The sequence below is a fragment of the Liolophura sinensis genome, chromosome 1 (assembly GCF_032854445.1).
Source record: "Liolophura sinensis isolate JHLJ2023 chromosome 1, CUHK_Ljap_v2, whole genome shotgun sequence".
In the NCBI taxonomy this organism is placed as follows: Eukaryota; Metazoa; Mollusca; class Polyplacophora; order Chitonida; family Chitonidae; genus Liolophura; species Liolophura sinensis.
Window position 1 is genome coordinate 59,375,468 of NC_088295.1, and position 16,102 is coordinate 59,391,569.

At 39.2% G+C, this 16,102-nt stretch overlaps 1 protein-coding gene across 1 annotated transcript in view; it reads right to left on the bottom strand.

Moving 5' to 3' along the window:
• Positions 1–16,102, bottom strand: part of LOC135462742 (nuclear pore complex protein Nup205-like) — a 36,797-nt gene that overhangs the window by 2,069 nt on the left and 18,626 nt on the right. The window contains exons 22-39 of the mRNA XM_064739979.1: positions 15,272–15,430; positions 13,688–13,936; positions 12,708–12,851; positions 11,871–11,966; positions 11,325–11,572; positions 10,451–10,642; positions 9,459–9,726; positions 8,879–8,977; positions 6,776–6,933; positions 6,149–6,340; positions 5,629–5,744; positions 4,891–5,038; positions 3,817–3,949; positions 3,136–3,393; positions 2,542–2,622; positions 1,642–1,808; positions 1,197–1,311; positions 623–757 (exon numbers count right to left, since the gene is read on the bottom strand). Coding sequence (XP_064596049.1) covers positions 623–757; positions 1,197–1,311; positions 1,642–1,808; positions 2,542–2,622; positions 3,136–3,393; positions 3,817–3,949; positions 4,891–5,038; positions 5,629–5,744; positions 6,149–6,340; positions 6,776–6,933; positions 8,879–8,977; positions 9,459–9,726; positions 10,451–10,642; positions 11,325–11,572; positions 11,871–11,966; positions 12,708–12,851; positions 13,688–13,936; positions 15,272–15,430 — 2,958 coding nt within the window. The remainder of the gene's footprint in view (positions 1–622; positions 758–1,196; positions 1,312–1,641; positions 1,809–2,541; positions 2,623–3,135; positions 3,394–3,816; positions 3,950–4,890; positions 5,039–5,628; positions 5,745–6,148; positions 6,341–6,775; positions 6,934–8,878; positions 8,978–9,458; positions 9,727–10,450; positions 10,643–11,324; positions 11,573–11,870; positions 11,967–12,707; positions 12,852–13,687; positions 13,937–15,271; positions 15,431–16,102) is intronic.

Below are 16,102 nucleotides of genomic sequence, written 5' to 3' on the forward strand. Positions count from 1 at the left end.
TGATTATTGTTTCTCAATGTCATACTCAAGAATTTCACCTGTATAAGTTGGGTAAACCACAGACCTTTGGCAAGTTACTTACAAATTTTCTTGTGGGTAAGGTGAAGACTTGCATGCCATATTGGTGGAAAATCACAGTCCAAGGCCGGCATTGAACCAGTGCAGTAAAGTGTCGCGCACTTTACCCAATGAGCTAAATTGTGTTTCAGCATATAACTGATCACTCATGAAGTGTTTAAGCAGCACAATGGGTTTTCATCTATATGTACTGTTAGTCATCAAACTTTTCACATATTTGAAAGGTGTTTATTCAAGCGTATTCTGAAAGCATTATTTTGTACAGACTGACAAAATTATACTTTTTGTGAAGCCCTGAAATGGCAATCCAATTAATGTAGTTTTGTCCCAAAAATCAAATTAAAAATGTGCATAAATTGGCTCTGAATGTTGTCCTTTCATATGTAAAAAGTTTGAGGGATTAGGGTATGTATGCTTGGGGTGTTAAGTCGTACTTGATAAGTTTTCAGTCATATAACAAGGAGTTGATAGGTGTGTGAACATATACTGAGTCTACTTGTGGCAGGGCGAGTCCATGCTGCCAAAACTGGGTTTTCGTGTATACCTTGTAACCTGCGAAGTTGCCGGTTCCTCTTTACATGCACCTGGTATAGGGACGGCTGTTTGTCCATGGGGACACAATGTAACAGGTAGAACTCCAGGTGTCGCCAGAGCACAAACAAACAGTTCTCTATGATGTCTGAGAGCAAGTGGTCAAGGAAATACTTGAAACGACAAACTCAATTTAGAATTTTAGCCCTTATTTTGTGAGACTACAAATTCAAATTTCTTACAGTATATTAAAAACAATGGTCACTTAAGAAATTGGAAAGGAGAGGTACATGTGCTATGTCCATATCTATCAAAACATCTTAAGATTCAAGTCAAAAATTCAAACACAGCTATTATTAAAATGTTTTGCCCTGGGAAGTTTAAAATTTATACACTGACTCCTTACTGCAGAAAAAATGTATCACCCAGAATTTGAGTTCTGTCATGTTCTGAGTTTGGCCTTTAAGGCATTTGCAATTTAAGACTTTGAGTCTTATTATACAGTTGCTAAGTAAATACGAACCTTGATCTTATATGGTAATTAAAACCAGTAAGTATAGGCTCACAACCACATAGACAAAGGATACATGAATAATGTCGGAGCTCTTTAACCTTGTGACCCACAATCTGTATCAGCCTCTTTCTGGCGATCTGTTGTCGTTGTTGCGTGGACAGCTTCTCTGATGTTCCTGCGTCTAGAAACTGCAATAGAGAAATCACAGAAAATACAAGCTTCTAATTCCACTATTACTGAATAGGACTGTACATAACAGAATGTGTTGATTAAAACCATATGAAGAGCAAGGTAGCCTGTGATGCAAGAGCCTCCTGTACAAGTAAACTAATTGACTAATTTATTTGATTTGTTTGGTCAAGTGTTCGGAGTAAAAACTAATGTGTTGGTGGGAACAAACCAAGGGGGAAACCCACAACCATCCGTAGGTTACTGGCAAACTTTCCCATGTACGGCCAGAGAGAAAGCCAGCACAGGCTGGGCTTGGAAAAATACTTTGAATGCATACGAATACATACATGTTTGAGATCCTCGTTAGTGAGGTCAGCTAACGACTGGAGTTTCCTCAGATGCTCCTGGTGGTTGTCATACACAGACATGAATTGGTTTGTACAGCGACGCAGATGGAACACCACTAAACCTAGGTTAGGAGTCTGGATTGGACTCAGAGTAGAGCTCTGGTAATCTGCCAGAAAAACACCAAGAAAAATACTTATTTGTTTGACTTATTGAACATCAATTGTTACTTATACAACATGTTAATGGGCTGAAAAATAAACCGCTATCTTTTACCAAAACTACTTGGTAAACTTCCTTAGTTAAAGCTATCTTTGAAGCACGGTTAGCCAGAGCTGGATTTGAGCCCATAACCTCAGTGGTAGTAGAATGACTGGCTGTGGCTGGACCAACACTTATGTCACATAAGCCAGTGAAGGCCTCTTAGCAAACAAATTTATGTATTTCATAGTCAGAAAATGGGGAGTCTCTGCTTTGTGTTACAGGCATTGTAATTCATGTTGAAGAATATAGTCGGCTATGTTGATGGTGGAAACCATTCAGTAGCTCATCAAGGACAGCAGAAAGAATCCTTCATCAACAGCGAGTTTTATCAAATGTACAGCAATTACATAGAATAAAAAGGCTGAGAAAGCCGTCACAACATGCCCCTGGGGTAACGTTCACGACAACATACAGTAAAGACATACATCAGCACAGTTAAGGAACTTATTTGATATGGCATTAGGACAACTTTGTCAGACAGGATCCAGAAAGGACCACAACAATACTGCAAATGTTTTAGCGCTGCTCTGATGTGTGGTTAAAACGTTTGTTAATTCAAGAAATAAATACTTACAATCCACATTTTTTACAGTTTTTACATATAAAAATCACTTATACTTTATTAAACTGGAGCTCACCTTCAAATGTCCTCAAATCCCTTGCTAAAGCTTCTTCCAAACTGGGTCCAAACAAAATTCTGCAATACTTAGCACTGTTTCCTGAATGGTGAAAACAGTGTGATTTCCTCAGAATGTGTGAAATTCTAAAGTTTGAGAAAGGGCGAAAACCTCAACAAAATACAATTCAGTGATGAAATATTGCTTGGAAGTCTATGACATATCATCTCAATTACATTTAATTACCATAAAAAAAATTGATCAAAAGCATCTTATTAGCTAGTAAAATTCAGGCTTTACATTTTGCTCAGATTGTGTCATTTACATGACAAAGAGTGAAAAAGGGACATAAAGAAATCAACAGATTTGATTCTAAACACTGTGAACCATAACGCCAATTAATTTGTAAATCATTTATACAAAAGACACTACCTTAAATTTTCAAATTCTAATGAAACAATTCAGATTTTTCTCAGCGAAGTACCTTTACTTGGTAATTTTATGTACAGGGTTTAATCAAGCTTCCCGTATCCATTTACCAAAAGTTTCATCATTATGTGGCCCTAGGCAGATTATCCCATCCGCTCCACTGCAGGATTTAATTCGTAACTTTACCTGATGATGAGATGAGCGACCTGCAGAAGGACATGACATTCGCCGTGATTTCCTGCACACACAGCATGATCTCAGTTTTCTTGTCTTCCTCCTCCTGTCTCTGCCCCCTAGTCCGCACCCCCTCCAGCTGCTTAATCATCCTTTCTGACAAACAGTACTTGGGCAGCAGGGCCAACATCTGCCGCTGGATCCGGGCTACGTGGCCTTTGTACTCCAGAGCAGCAGCTTCTGACTGGAAGTATTCATTCTCTATGTCACCTGAGAGAGAGAAAGAATGACTGGTAAAGTGTTATTGTGAAACTAAAGTAAGGATTGGTCACTATCATGAGAGATTGGTCAATATCATATCAACATGACTGGTTAATGTGGTCCATAAGAAAGAATCATGGATTACCCAATATCGGTTGGGAGAGAAAAGATGACTGGTTAATGTGAGCCTAGAGACAGAAGCAAGTATTGGTCAGTACGAGCTGGGTGAGAAAAGATGATTGATTAACGAAACACCCTCAAGGATTGGTCACTCAATTACAGAGAAGAGATGATAGGTGATGTAAGATTCCAGCTGTGACAAAAGTGAACCTTTTGCTGAATGAATTCTAAAATTCAGAATCAATTATAAAATTCAAAGTCAATTCCAAACTAAAAGTCACAACCAAATACATGGAGACGCCTTTTACTTACCATGATAAGCAGCTCTTCCCAAGACTGCTGTCAGGAGAGATAACTCCCTCAAGGATGGTAAATTCATGGTGTTTAGCTTTTCTCTGATTATAACATTGAATACATCAATGTGAGCTACCACAAACTGCAACACCTGAAATCAGAGAATACACATAATATACTTTCAACCATTTCCAAAAGGTTGTAAAAAGGAAAAAAAATAAAATTTTACAGTAAAATTTACTGCAGTACACTTTAATGCACAATTACAGTTTTTTCTTTGATGTTAAATCTTAATTTACTTACTTACTTATATTCTTATATTCACTTGCATAAATTGATGGTAGTCGGGTTTAAAAGTAAAGGACTGGGCACAGGCTCATAAAAAGTACAGGACCCTGGGCACAGGATCATAAAAAGTACAGGACCCTGGGCACAGGCCCATAAAAAGTACAGGACCCTGCGCACAGGCTCATAAAAAGTACAGGACCCTGCGCACAGGCTCATAAAAAGTACAGGACCCTGGGCACAGGCTTATAAAAAGCAATTGTCTTTGAACAAAAACTCATGGCTATAAGCCACACCCTAAACTGTGACAGCTAATCCCCTAACATGTGCACTCAATGGTCAAAAGATTATGGCAATAGCAGAAAGGAGCACACTCCTATTTAACTAGGATACTCCATAAACATAATAAAATATATGTACACGCAGAGTAGACAGTGTCAAACTGCAATAAGTCAAAGAAAACTCCTTTGATTGCTATTTTGCCAAAAGCCAGGGCAGCCATTTTATTGACGTGTTTTATCAAACATTTCAGCTCATCAATATGACGTCACTGTGAATTCAGAACGCAGTTACAGCACACACTGAAACACTGTAACATTGTAGATGTTGCGTTGTAAACAATATCTGACGAAGCAACTGCTCAAGGTTCTGCTTCAAACTATCTCTGCGCCACATCAGGGAACAAAAAAACAATAGATGCCGCCTTCCCATTGGTATTGGTGTCAAAACTAGATCTGGTCAGCTATTAGATTAAAAACAAAACATAGTTGTTTTAAGAAACTCGACATCTGTAGGTGATTGATTTACCTGGCTCCCAGAGTCCTTGTTCTCAATGCCCAGTGAGGTCAGGATGGCCAGGCACAGTTTGAGGGCACTGGACAGTAGCTGTCTGTAGCGAGCCATGGGACTGGGGATGAAGTCATCATCGCCAGTGTCAGGGTCATCAGAGCCATGTCTGTACAAAGGAGAGATGGTGGGAATTTAAGACACTAAATTTTTACAGCCGTTGAGAACTTCTCGCTTGGGGAAACTGACTGAGAAAGCTTGTCAAACAATGCACTAAAATGACATCATTTCCATGTTAACAACATTGTTCTACTGATCAACATTCAGTTCAACAAGGGTGTAACAAAACTGGCTTCTTAGTCATGGTATCATAACTAAAACCAAATTATTCTTGTACCAAATTTTTCCCCGTCATCTGCTTCGGTGAAGCCAAGTCTAGCAAACCATTTTACTGTTGTAAGACAAATCCTGAATCAATTACCAAAACAAAGAGCTTTATCCTGACGCCATTTGCCATTTCCTGGAAATCATTTCATTGCTTTTACACATAAGATAAATCCAGAGTTAATTACCCCAAAAAAGAGCTTTATCTCAATGATATTTGTGTATTTATATATCTCTTTATTTATTCATATTTACAGTTCTTTGACTTCATGCTCCATCCTTATAGAAACTAAAACTTCAAAAAATTTTCATTAATACCATAAATAGCGTATTCCCGTAAACAAAACTCAGGAGCATCACACATGTCAGTCTCACCTTTCTAATTCTGGTCTCATGTCAAAGAACCTGCACTCAGCCAGCCTCTGTACAATACCACTGCGTAGGAGACTGTGAGCACCACTAACAGATTCCCCGATCTTTGTGAACAAACCCTAAATGATGGATAAAACATGGTCCATTAATTCTACCAACATGAGGACATTTTATGACAAAATCTCAGAAAAAGTGTTTCTATTTTGGAAATTGAAAAGTTTTGCCCAGCCATTATACAACTGTTTACACCAATAAGACCCTTGTTTTTTTAAATTGATTTAAGAATTGTTATTTAAAGCCATACTCAAAATTTGTCCCTTGAACGACAGCAATCAGTTTTATACATGGAGAAAACCTGGGAACCCAGGGTAAACCACCAACTTTTGACAAGTTAATTACATACTTTCTCACATGTTACGTACAGGTACATTTGCGGAAGAGTAGTGATCTTCATTTATTTATTTAATTGACTGGTCTTTTACGCCGTAAAATATAATAAAAATATTTCACTCATTATACTCACCATCTTGGACTCGTAGATGTAGAGAACTCGCAGGGAGTCCAGGTTGTTCGTGAGGAGAGCCTGCAGAGGTTCATCATCGTTCAGGAGGCTGTCAATCAGGTGCTGTAGGTAGCCCTTCCCACTAAGGAAGTTCAGCCACTGCTGGTACTTGTCCAGTCCTACTAGAGCATCCAGTACTGAGAGAGCCAACATCTGACAACAACATAAGCATTCATCAAAAATAGGCTGGTATGGGAAATATGCGTTCAAATCTGACCCTAACAATGTGAAATATACATATATGTATATATATATATATATATATATATATATATAGGTCAATTAATGTGCATTTCACACTTTTCTTAACTGGAGTGTTCTTTAAATTCTGGGACAAAAGCCTTTGCACTGCAGATTCAATTACTTGCATACACTTTACAAGCAAAATTTAGAGAACTTATTTGAAAGGTGTTTTTCAAACTTGAGGGACCCCAAAATGAAGCTGTACACAAAACTGTATCAGAACTTTGGACAAAAATTTGGTGCAGTTTTTGTACTGAAACCAAAGCATCACAAGTGAACAGACAGAATTCGGAATCCTTCTATTTCGCTAAAACATGCTGGTAAATGACTGCATCCTGTACTTACCCTTCCCACGTCGTGTCCATCACAGGCATCCCGACACACAATGTCCATGAAGTTCTCCCCGAACGACATGACAGAGTTCAGATTCTCCTTGGCCAGCTGTTCATACTCACTCTCCTTACTCAGGATGACACTCTCCACTCTGCTGGAATCCCCAGGACCTGGAGAGTAAACACACGGAAATGGGTCTCATTTGGCGAAAATTCACTTGATTGCAAATTATCTCTTCCCAGATTTTAAAAAATTTTCTGTCTGTGTGACAAATCATTGTAGAAATGTTCTTCCACATAGGCATCACCACACAAAAAAAAGAAAAATTGAAGAAAACGAGTACATCAGAAAACCCTGACCACCTATCATAATTTTATAGTCAGATTTACATAAAAAGAGAAAAGTCTGCCCTGCAATAAATGGTATTTCACATCAGCCTGTGCTCCCTCCAGTCAGGTATGACACAGGGATGATGTTAATAAAAAAACACAAGATGATAATGAGGCATTACTGGAAATAATTCCACAGTCAGTGAGTTTGGCCAGGATGCTTTGTCATGCATTGGACTATGCATAGAAATGTGTATCAGATTGTGTATTACTGTATGAACCAATCATTTAAGAGTTTGAATACCTGGCTGGGGAATCATATCAAGACAGTGTGGCATTTCAGAATGAATGCATGATTAACAAGCACTTATCCACATTCAGAGTATTTTCAGCTATATAATGGCAAGTTGGCACATAATCGAGGAGTTATTAACCAGTAGTTCACAGTATCAACTCAGTAATCATAATCTAAAGCTTCAAAAAAAAAAGTATTCTGTTTTGTTGTTTTTTTTTGCTTTTTTTTTGCAAAACGTTAAAAACGCATAAATGGTGTGATTACAAGCACTGGAGATGGCTGAAATCAATTCAAAAAAGATCTGCACGATTGTAATCTATTCTGTTTCATTCCAGGAACAAAAGATGTTCCTGGCCTATTTCTAACTCACATCAACAGATGTTCCTGGCCAATTTCTCACTGATAACAACAGATGTTTCTGGCCAATTTCTCACTGATAACAACAGATGTTTCTGGCCAATTTCTCAATGACAACAACAGATGTTCCTGGTCAATTTCTCACTGACAACAACAGATGTTCCTGGCCAATTTCTCACTCACAACAACAGATGTTCCTGGCCAATTTCTCACTGACAACAACAGATGTTCCTGGTCAATTTCTCACTGACAACAACAGATGTTCCTGGCCAATTTCTCACTGACAACAACAGATGTTCCTGGCCAATTTCTCACTGACAACAACAGATCGTCCTGGTCAATTTCTCACTGACAACAACAGATGTTCCTGGCCATCTATTTCAGAACACAATCACAGGCTACATTAATTGTACTAACATTAATTCAATAAATTAATGTGGTTAAACATGTTACAGACATAGGATACCATGGTAATTAATATCCACTTTGTCTACGATTTCGTTGCAGGACAGGACCGCACGCTGGTGTCATGGAGAATCTTTCCCACCTGAAGTAATTTGTGCCTAAGTAGTGATGCGTACAGTTCATTCCTTCTTTAGTTGTGACATTTTATCTGAAAACTGGTCATGACGAACACAAGTATCACAAGAAAACAACTGTCTCTTCTGTGACCGTTCACCATTATCATAACTGTGAAGTAAAATGTATCCCTTCTCACCGGGTCAAGGCACCACTATCTTTCCTGCCAACGCACAACTGACGTTCTTTGCGGTCTTGTTCTTCCTCTGTTCACAGATTACACTGGTGTGGATTCTATTATGCTGAATACAGGATTACTGGCCTTTGTTTATATTATATAATATACCCTAAATTTCATACATGACTAACTTGTCCATTTTCCTGATTCTAAGAGTTCTATAGGTTTAGAAAGGGGTTTTAAAATTTAATTCGAACATGGGATGATATTCTTCTGGAAAATAATAAGGTTTCAGCACTGAAAGTACTATTTTATGACATTTATTTGCCTCTAAAAATGCATTTTTGTGGACAAAATTTTAAGTCATTTTCAGGATATATACAATTACACAAGGAAAAAGTATCCTGTTTTCTTACACTTATCCATGTACAACTTACCTGTTAAAAAGTGTGGTAGTTCGGGTGGTTTCTGGGCTATCTGTAGGAAATAGAGCAATGCTCCGTAGAGGTTGGCCCGTACCCTTTGCTGACGACCACCTGGAGAGGACAACAATCATTAACATGTTTTCAAAAGCTAGACTTTTGATTGACAACTCCAACATAGGTCACACAGCTGCTTTATGCATGTTTTCATACATTTCATTGCTGCTTTTGCACAGTATTACACTGACTTTTCTCACACGACACTCCAAATGTATTGCAATGGCCAGCACATGTTGGCTTCCACCACCGGCTCTTTGTGGGAAGGTCTGCCAGTAACCTGCACATGATCATGGGTTTCCCCCAGGGCTCTGGCAGGTTTCTTCTCATTATAATGCTGGTCAGCATGGTATGAGTGAAATATTCTTGAAGTACCGTGTAAAACACCAATCCAATATATAAATATGACAATGGCTCTGATTTCTGACACTGCACCCGGGTGAAGGGGCTTTATTCTCGCTCTGAAGAGATTGAAGTGGCTGAGGTTAACCTAATGTGAATGCTTCACTTCAAAAACATGTTAAACCATGAAACTTACTCGATCTCAGTATGTATTCTATTATTCCCTTCAGCACCACTTGAAGTGATGTAGAGAAGAGAGTGCGTGAGCTTGAACTGGTAGGGAACCCCACGGGCTGTGGTCCTGCTCCCGCACCGTCCAGGAAACTGACGTACTGAGTCAGCGGCAAAGATTCCCCGCCTTCTGATTGGTCATTCACGAAGCACTGTCGCAGGTTTGTCATTAATGTAAGGATGACACCCGCAACAGGGGCAGTTAACTCTGGCAGTGTGTCCTCATCAGAAACCTGAAGAAATGGGTAAACACATCTGACAGGCGTCACATCTGCAGACATACACTGCTCCCTCAAAATAACGCGCTCATCCCGACTCATTCTGCTGAAATCACGTTGTTCCTAGACTCCCGCTCGAGCTTGTCTCATTGTTTACCCAGGTACAGTAGAATTAGGATTCTCAGCACAGCTTTTATTTGTAGATATACACTCAAATCTGGACAAAAGTGATGACTAAAGTGACAACAGTTTTGGATTTTCTCCGGTGAACATTTTGATTCTGGTACAAAAAAAAAACATGGGGGACAACACACCATCGCGTTAATTCCGATTTTTCGCTAAATTGATCCATGTAAATTCGAGGGAGCAGTGTACGAGTTATCATAGAAATAAGAATATGTAAACATGTGCTTAGATCAATAAAAACCCCTCTCTAACCAAGTAAATGCTGCATAGCACGAGATAACTTTCATTCAAATTTAAAATTACACTGAAGCGCTTATCTTAAATTTACTGACATACGTAGGATACGATTAATGTGAGAAATGCAGCCCTAACCTACATGTAGTCCTTGAAAAGAAATATTCAGGAAAATATGGTTACCATTCCAAGGAGTTAAATGTAATTTTTTTTTAAAAAATATAATCTACAACCAACAAATATGTAACAAAACTGAAAAATAAAAATCAGTTTTTAAGAACAAAATAAAAATATCATAGAAGCCATCTGCTTTCAGTACCTTCTTCAAAAGATCTTGCAACAGCTCAAATAGAACATTCTGTCTTGCCTCCCCTGTGAGAAGATCTTCAGGGCAGGAGGTAAGAAGAATCTCTACCACTTGTCTCCATGCTTCAAATGCCTGTCGCTTCTCATGCAGGTTTTCTCGTACCATATTTCTGGCAAGACTTGTGCGCAAGATAGCTTGAACTTCCTGAAAAAAAAAAAACGTGCTTCATTGAAATGGATTTAATTTTGCTTGATTTCTAATCTCAGAGTAGAATGTAGTATACATGTACAACACACATATGTATTTAAAATAATTACAAAGTTTGCAAAACTTTTAAACGACACGAAAGCTACATAAAGTCACCTGACAAAATGTAGTAAAGATAATCAGCTTAGGCAATATATTTATTTATTTGATTGATGTTTATGGCTCGTATTCAAGAATATTTCACTCAACAAGAGTGACCAGGATTATAGTGGGATTAAACCGGGCAGAGGTACGGAGAAACTCGCAACCATCTGCAGGTGGCTGGCAGACCTTCCCATGTACGACATCAGCTGAACTTAAACTCACAGCGACCGAATTGGAGAGAGGCTCCTAGGTCATTATGCTATGCACATAACTATGCCAAGGAGGCCCAAACGGGAAAATATTTAGAAACTACGCTAAAAAGATTGAACCCTTGAAAGCACCTTTAAAGCCTACTTTTCAATAAAAATTTGTATGCAGTTAAATTCAAGCAAGACCACACAACACAGTAGTTCACAGCTTCTTACCAGCATAATAATCACATAACAGGAAATAAATAATGAGCAAGAAGCAAGACTCAAACTGTGGTGAACAGAAATTTTCCTGTTCAGGATATCATCCTATGACCATATCTCACCTCCATCACTAGAGATCGTTGTCCTGCCATAGTCGTCCCTTGCAGGTTGTTGATTTCATTCATCAATATCCTGTGAAGTGCTTTGATGTCGTAGTAGCTCACTCCTTGCTCTGATTCCTGCTCACACTTTGTTATGACTTCTTCAATAAGGCGAGGGTCAAAAAACTCCAGCTGAAGTTGGTCAGGGTATTTCTGAGTCAAGTCTATAGAGTCCAGTATGCGCAGGATTTTTTTCCGTTTCTGATGACCTGAAAATCAAAATGTGGGAGATAAGACTGGGAAACTCCAGAGCTACAAAAAGCCAAATTAGTCTGTGATATCTCCAGAAATCTCAGAACATCAAAACATAGCTTAACGATGACAGGTGTTTCTTAATAAGAGCGCTAACATACATGATTACTTACATGAATTCGATGGAGTGTTGCATGCTGATGTTTCAAGTTTCTACTTCCGCTCTGATGCCACCTAGAGCTTACCTAGATTCTCACCGCATCAACACAGGGAATACCAGCAAAATGTATCAACAAACAAGTGTGAATTGCTCACCTCTCACGGGTTGTGTCTTGACAGTGCTGGTGTTCAGTATGGACTGGCCCTGGTCCACGGTGGAGAAGTCAGCCTCTCCAGGCTCGGACAGTAATCCTGCAAATAATTTATTTATTTATTTGATTTGTGTTTTACGCCTTACTCAAGAATATTTCACGTATACGACGGCGGCCAGCATTATGGTGGGAGGAAACCCACGACCATCCACAGGTTGCTGCCAGACCTTCCCACTTATGGCCGGAGAGGAAGCCAGCAAGAGCTCATTGAGAGGCTCGTAGGTCATTACGCTGCGCTAGCATGCTAACAAACCGAGCCACAGAGGCCCCATCTGCAAATAATAAACAACCACAAAGTTAGTGGTGGAAATTTCACATTTTTATATTAGATCAATTTAACAAATTTCACAGAAATATACACCATATATGTTACATTATGTTGAGATGGAACCAGGCACAGTCCGAGGGGAACCCAAGACTATCCGCAGGTTCCAGATTGAAATGACTCACTGTTTGAATCCACTTATATGCGCAGAAGAAATCTTCATAAATACAGGTAGAACCTTACAATGAGGGTCATTTCATTCTGTTTTCTTTTGGTAACTACAGTTGCAGCGGACAGACAGATGGATGCCCACCATTCCTATTTATCCCCCACCCTGCCAGACAACATCTCTGCTGACAATGACATCTAACCAACACAAGGATGGCTTTGCCTCCTCCCCTTCAGTTTCCCACCATAATGTTAGCCAAAAACACATAAGTTATTCTTACCTACAACATCAAATACCAATCAAAGAAATTAACAGTGACAACTAACACCGATACAGACATGCCATACCTTGAGCTTGTTCATCTGTATAGTCATCTAGCAGTAGAGTCATCAACCTCTGTGTGTTAGAACGCTGTCTGTTCAAGGATGTCAGCCGTAACTCAATTGCCACAGCCTTCAACAACCACGTTTGATGGGCAGAAAACTTTCTCTCTACAAAATACACACAGTATTCAGTAAAACAGTATCTCGTAAACCGTCTGCGAGTTGTCAATAATTAAATCAACCTAGTCCTCTGAACTGAACAATGAATGATTGATCATTGGCTGGATCAACTGGTCCTCAACATTTCACTTGTTTTTCATCAATGATAAAGCGTTGTATGGCGACACAATTTTTTTGTGTTTTGTGCACAAGTTGACACAAGCAAGTCCAAAAATGGGATAAAACTGAAACTCTTTCATTTTGTCCGAACTCCATGTATTTATGATGTTCTAGTTTTTCTAGGCTTCTGACACGTATTTACCATTTTCTAGTTTTTCTAGGCTTCTGACATGTATTTACCATTTTCCAGTTTTTCTAGGCTTCTGACATGTATTTACCATTTTCTAGTTTTTCTAGGCTTCTGACATGTACTTACCATTTTCCAGTTTTCTAAGTTTCTCACATGTATTTACCGTTTTCCAGGTTTTCTAGGCTTCTGACATGTATTTACCATTTTCCAGTTTTTCTAAGTTTCTCACATGTATTTACCGTTTTCCAGGTTTTCTAGGCTTCTGACATGTATATATGTCTTCAACAAGAAGAACTGCCAGGATACAACACATTTTCCACAAATTAGATGATTTTCAAGTTAATATTTTTATTTCTACACCCTCCTCTCACCCTTTTTACTCTGTCCATAAAACAACAATTAAAACTGGCTTGGCATTACTTTACAAATACAATTATTCATATCAGGGCCTGTATTATAAAAACAAAAATACACTTTTGATTTGCATATATGTATGCAAGTAAGCAAATATTCAATAGTTGAAATGCTTTCTTACCAGTGATAGTTTGCTGTTGAAATGGAAGTAACTGGAGATGTTTGTAAAGGAAGTCCCTGGTGGTCCTCAAATACCTCATGGCTGGAGCTGCAGTGTCTTTGTTTGCACACAGTTTGTAGATTAACTGGTACCCCAGTCCAGCTAACACAGGGGTGTCATACAGACAAGTGGGGCCTGAAAGGGTGCCTATCCCACGGTCTAGCAGGGTCAGGATAGCATGTAGACAGGTCTTTGGGGAGCCAAGGACACCTTAAGTACAGCAACAATGCACAGTTTTATGTGGATATTATTACGAGTTTTATTAGTCTTACAAAAGATGCTGTCAGGTTTGTTTGGAAGAATAATGTGATCAAAGTGATCTACGAGTGCTCCTGATATTTTTTGTTTCTTTGTTTCTTTACTTCATGGGTGTTTCTGCACCTTTATTTCACTTGACGATCACAATCACGTGATGATAATGGAGGAAACCGGAGAGAGCTCAGACGAAGCGATTGTTCTTCATCATGTACAACAGACCAAAATTCTCCACGTTAAACCTGCAGCGAAGAAATTTAACACAAGATTGATTAAAGCTCAAGATGTTAAAAGCCAAGGGCCTGTTTCACAAAGTTTTGCAGCCGTCTGAGGTGTATTAGTCAACCTAGGGTCATTTAGCCGACTACCTTAAGTAGACTACCAAAATAATTGACTAGGTCGTTTGACAAACGTAAAATTGCCTAAAGTTTAGCTGACTTACCCTAACCGACTATGTGGCCACTCTACATCAATCTGATTGGTGGAACCCACGAGTGAGTGAGTGAGTGTTTGGGGTTTAACGTCATACTTAACAATTTTTCAGTCATATGACGACAAAGGAATTCTTAGAATGCATGTAATGTGCCTCCTTGTTGTAGGACAGATTTCCACTGCTGTTTTATCTAGTGCTGCTTCACTGAGAAGCCTTACCAAAGACAAGTAAGCTGCCCCGCCCGAGCCACTATACTGATAAGGGTCAACCGATCGTTGCACTATCCCTTCATGCTGAATGCAAAGCAAGGAAGTTACAACTTCCTCTTTTACGGTCTTAGGTGTGACTCCACCCAGGATTGACCCTGCAGCGGACGCTCTACCAACTGTGCTATAGGAGCCAGTAACTGATAGATGATTTATTCCCATCTAACTGTACACCGTTAAGTAGAAGCTTTGTTTTTTGATGACTGTTTATAGAAGAAAGTGTTGTCACTGGTAACCGAATTAATTGAAGTGAATGTCGATAAATCCAAGGCCAGTCGAACCCTTGCTTGTTTGACTCTACTTGCCAGAAATGAAAATATGACAAGCAGAACTGTGTTTAGTTTCAAACCCTACATTACATGTCCTTCTAAAACTGTCCTCTGGTCAAAATGTTTTCAGCTTTAAATAACCCAAAATTTCACCCATGAATAAGCTGCTCATTTGCCTCATAAAGCTTTACTGATCATTAAAAGGTGTTTATTTGAGGTTTGCTTGGCAGATAGAATGATATCCTACTGGAAAAAAAGAAAAATTTCATTACCACAAGTAGTATGAAATTATTTACCGTACTTATTCGACATACCCACATACCTGGTTCTTGTAAGTTGGTTTTACTGACAGGTTTCTGCAGCTCGAGCCCCAGGAGGAAATGGGCAATGTTGGGTGCGGGCTGGTCCACAGAGTAGAGGATCAGCTGAAGAAGTTGTTGTCTACAAGCATTCTTTACCTGGGCTGTGTTAAGGTCTTCACCTGAAAGAGACGGTACAACATGCCATTCCACAAAACAATAAAAACAAACATGAACTCTGTCAAAGGAAAAACATGAGAAAACAGCCCAAACCTCAAACCTGATCTGTGCTGGTTATGGTGAAGACAAATACCAGCTTTCAATTTAAAATGATGAACAGTTTTGAAAAAAACGTTCAGAAAACTGTTTTGTGAGAGACTGAGAAACTTACAGATGAGATGTAAAACTAATGTCCTTCGTCCTTCCCTGGTGACTGTAAGAACTAGTCAATTTATTTATCTTTTTGATTGGAGTATTACACTCAAGAATATTTCACTTATACAACAGCTGCTAACATTACAGTGGGAGGAAACAGGGTATGGCTTGGGGGAAGCCCATGACCATCCGTAAGTTGCTGGTGGATCTTCTCACATGTGACGGGAGAGGAAACCAGCATGAGCTGGACCTGACCTGAACAGGTTTCTGGGTCATACTTAACAATCACATGACGATGAGGAGTCATAAGATGTGTCCACATACACTGTCTTCTTATGACAGGATGAGTCCATGTCAGTATGAAGTATCATGCTGAAGACACCAGACATGACACCTCACCAACTGACAACATACTGACACTGGGCCAACCAGTCCTGTTTCCTTCCTCTAATCTCTCAGTGCTAAGCACCAAGGAAGGC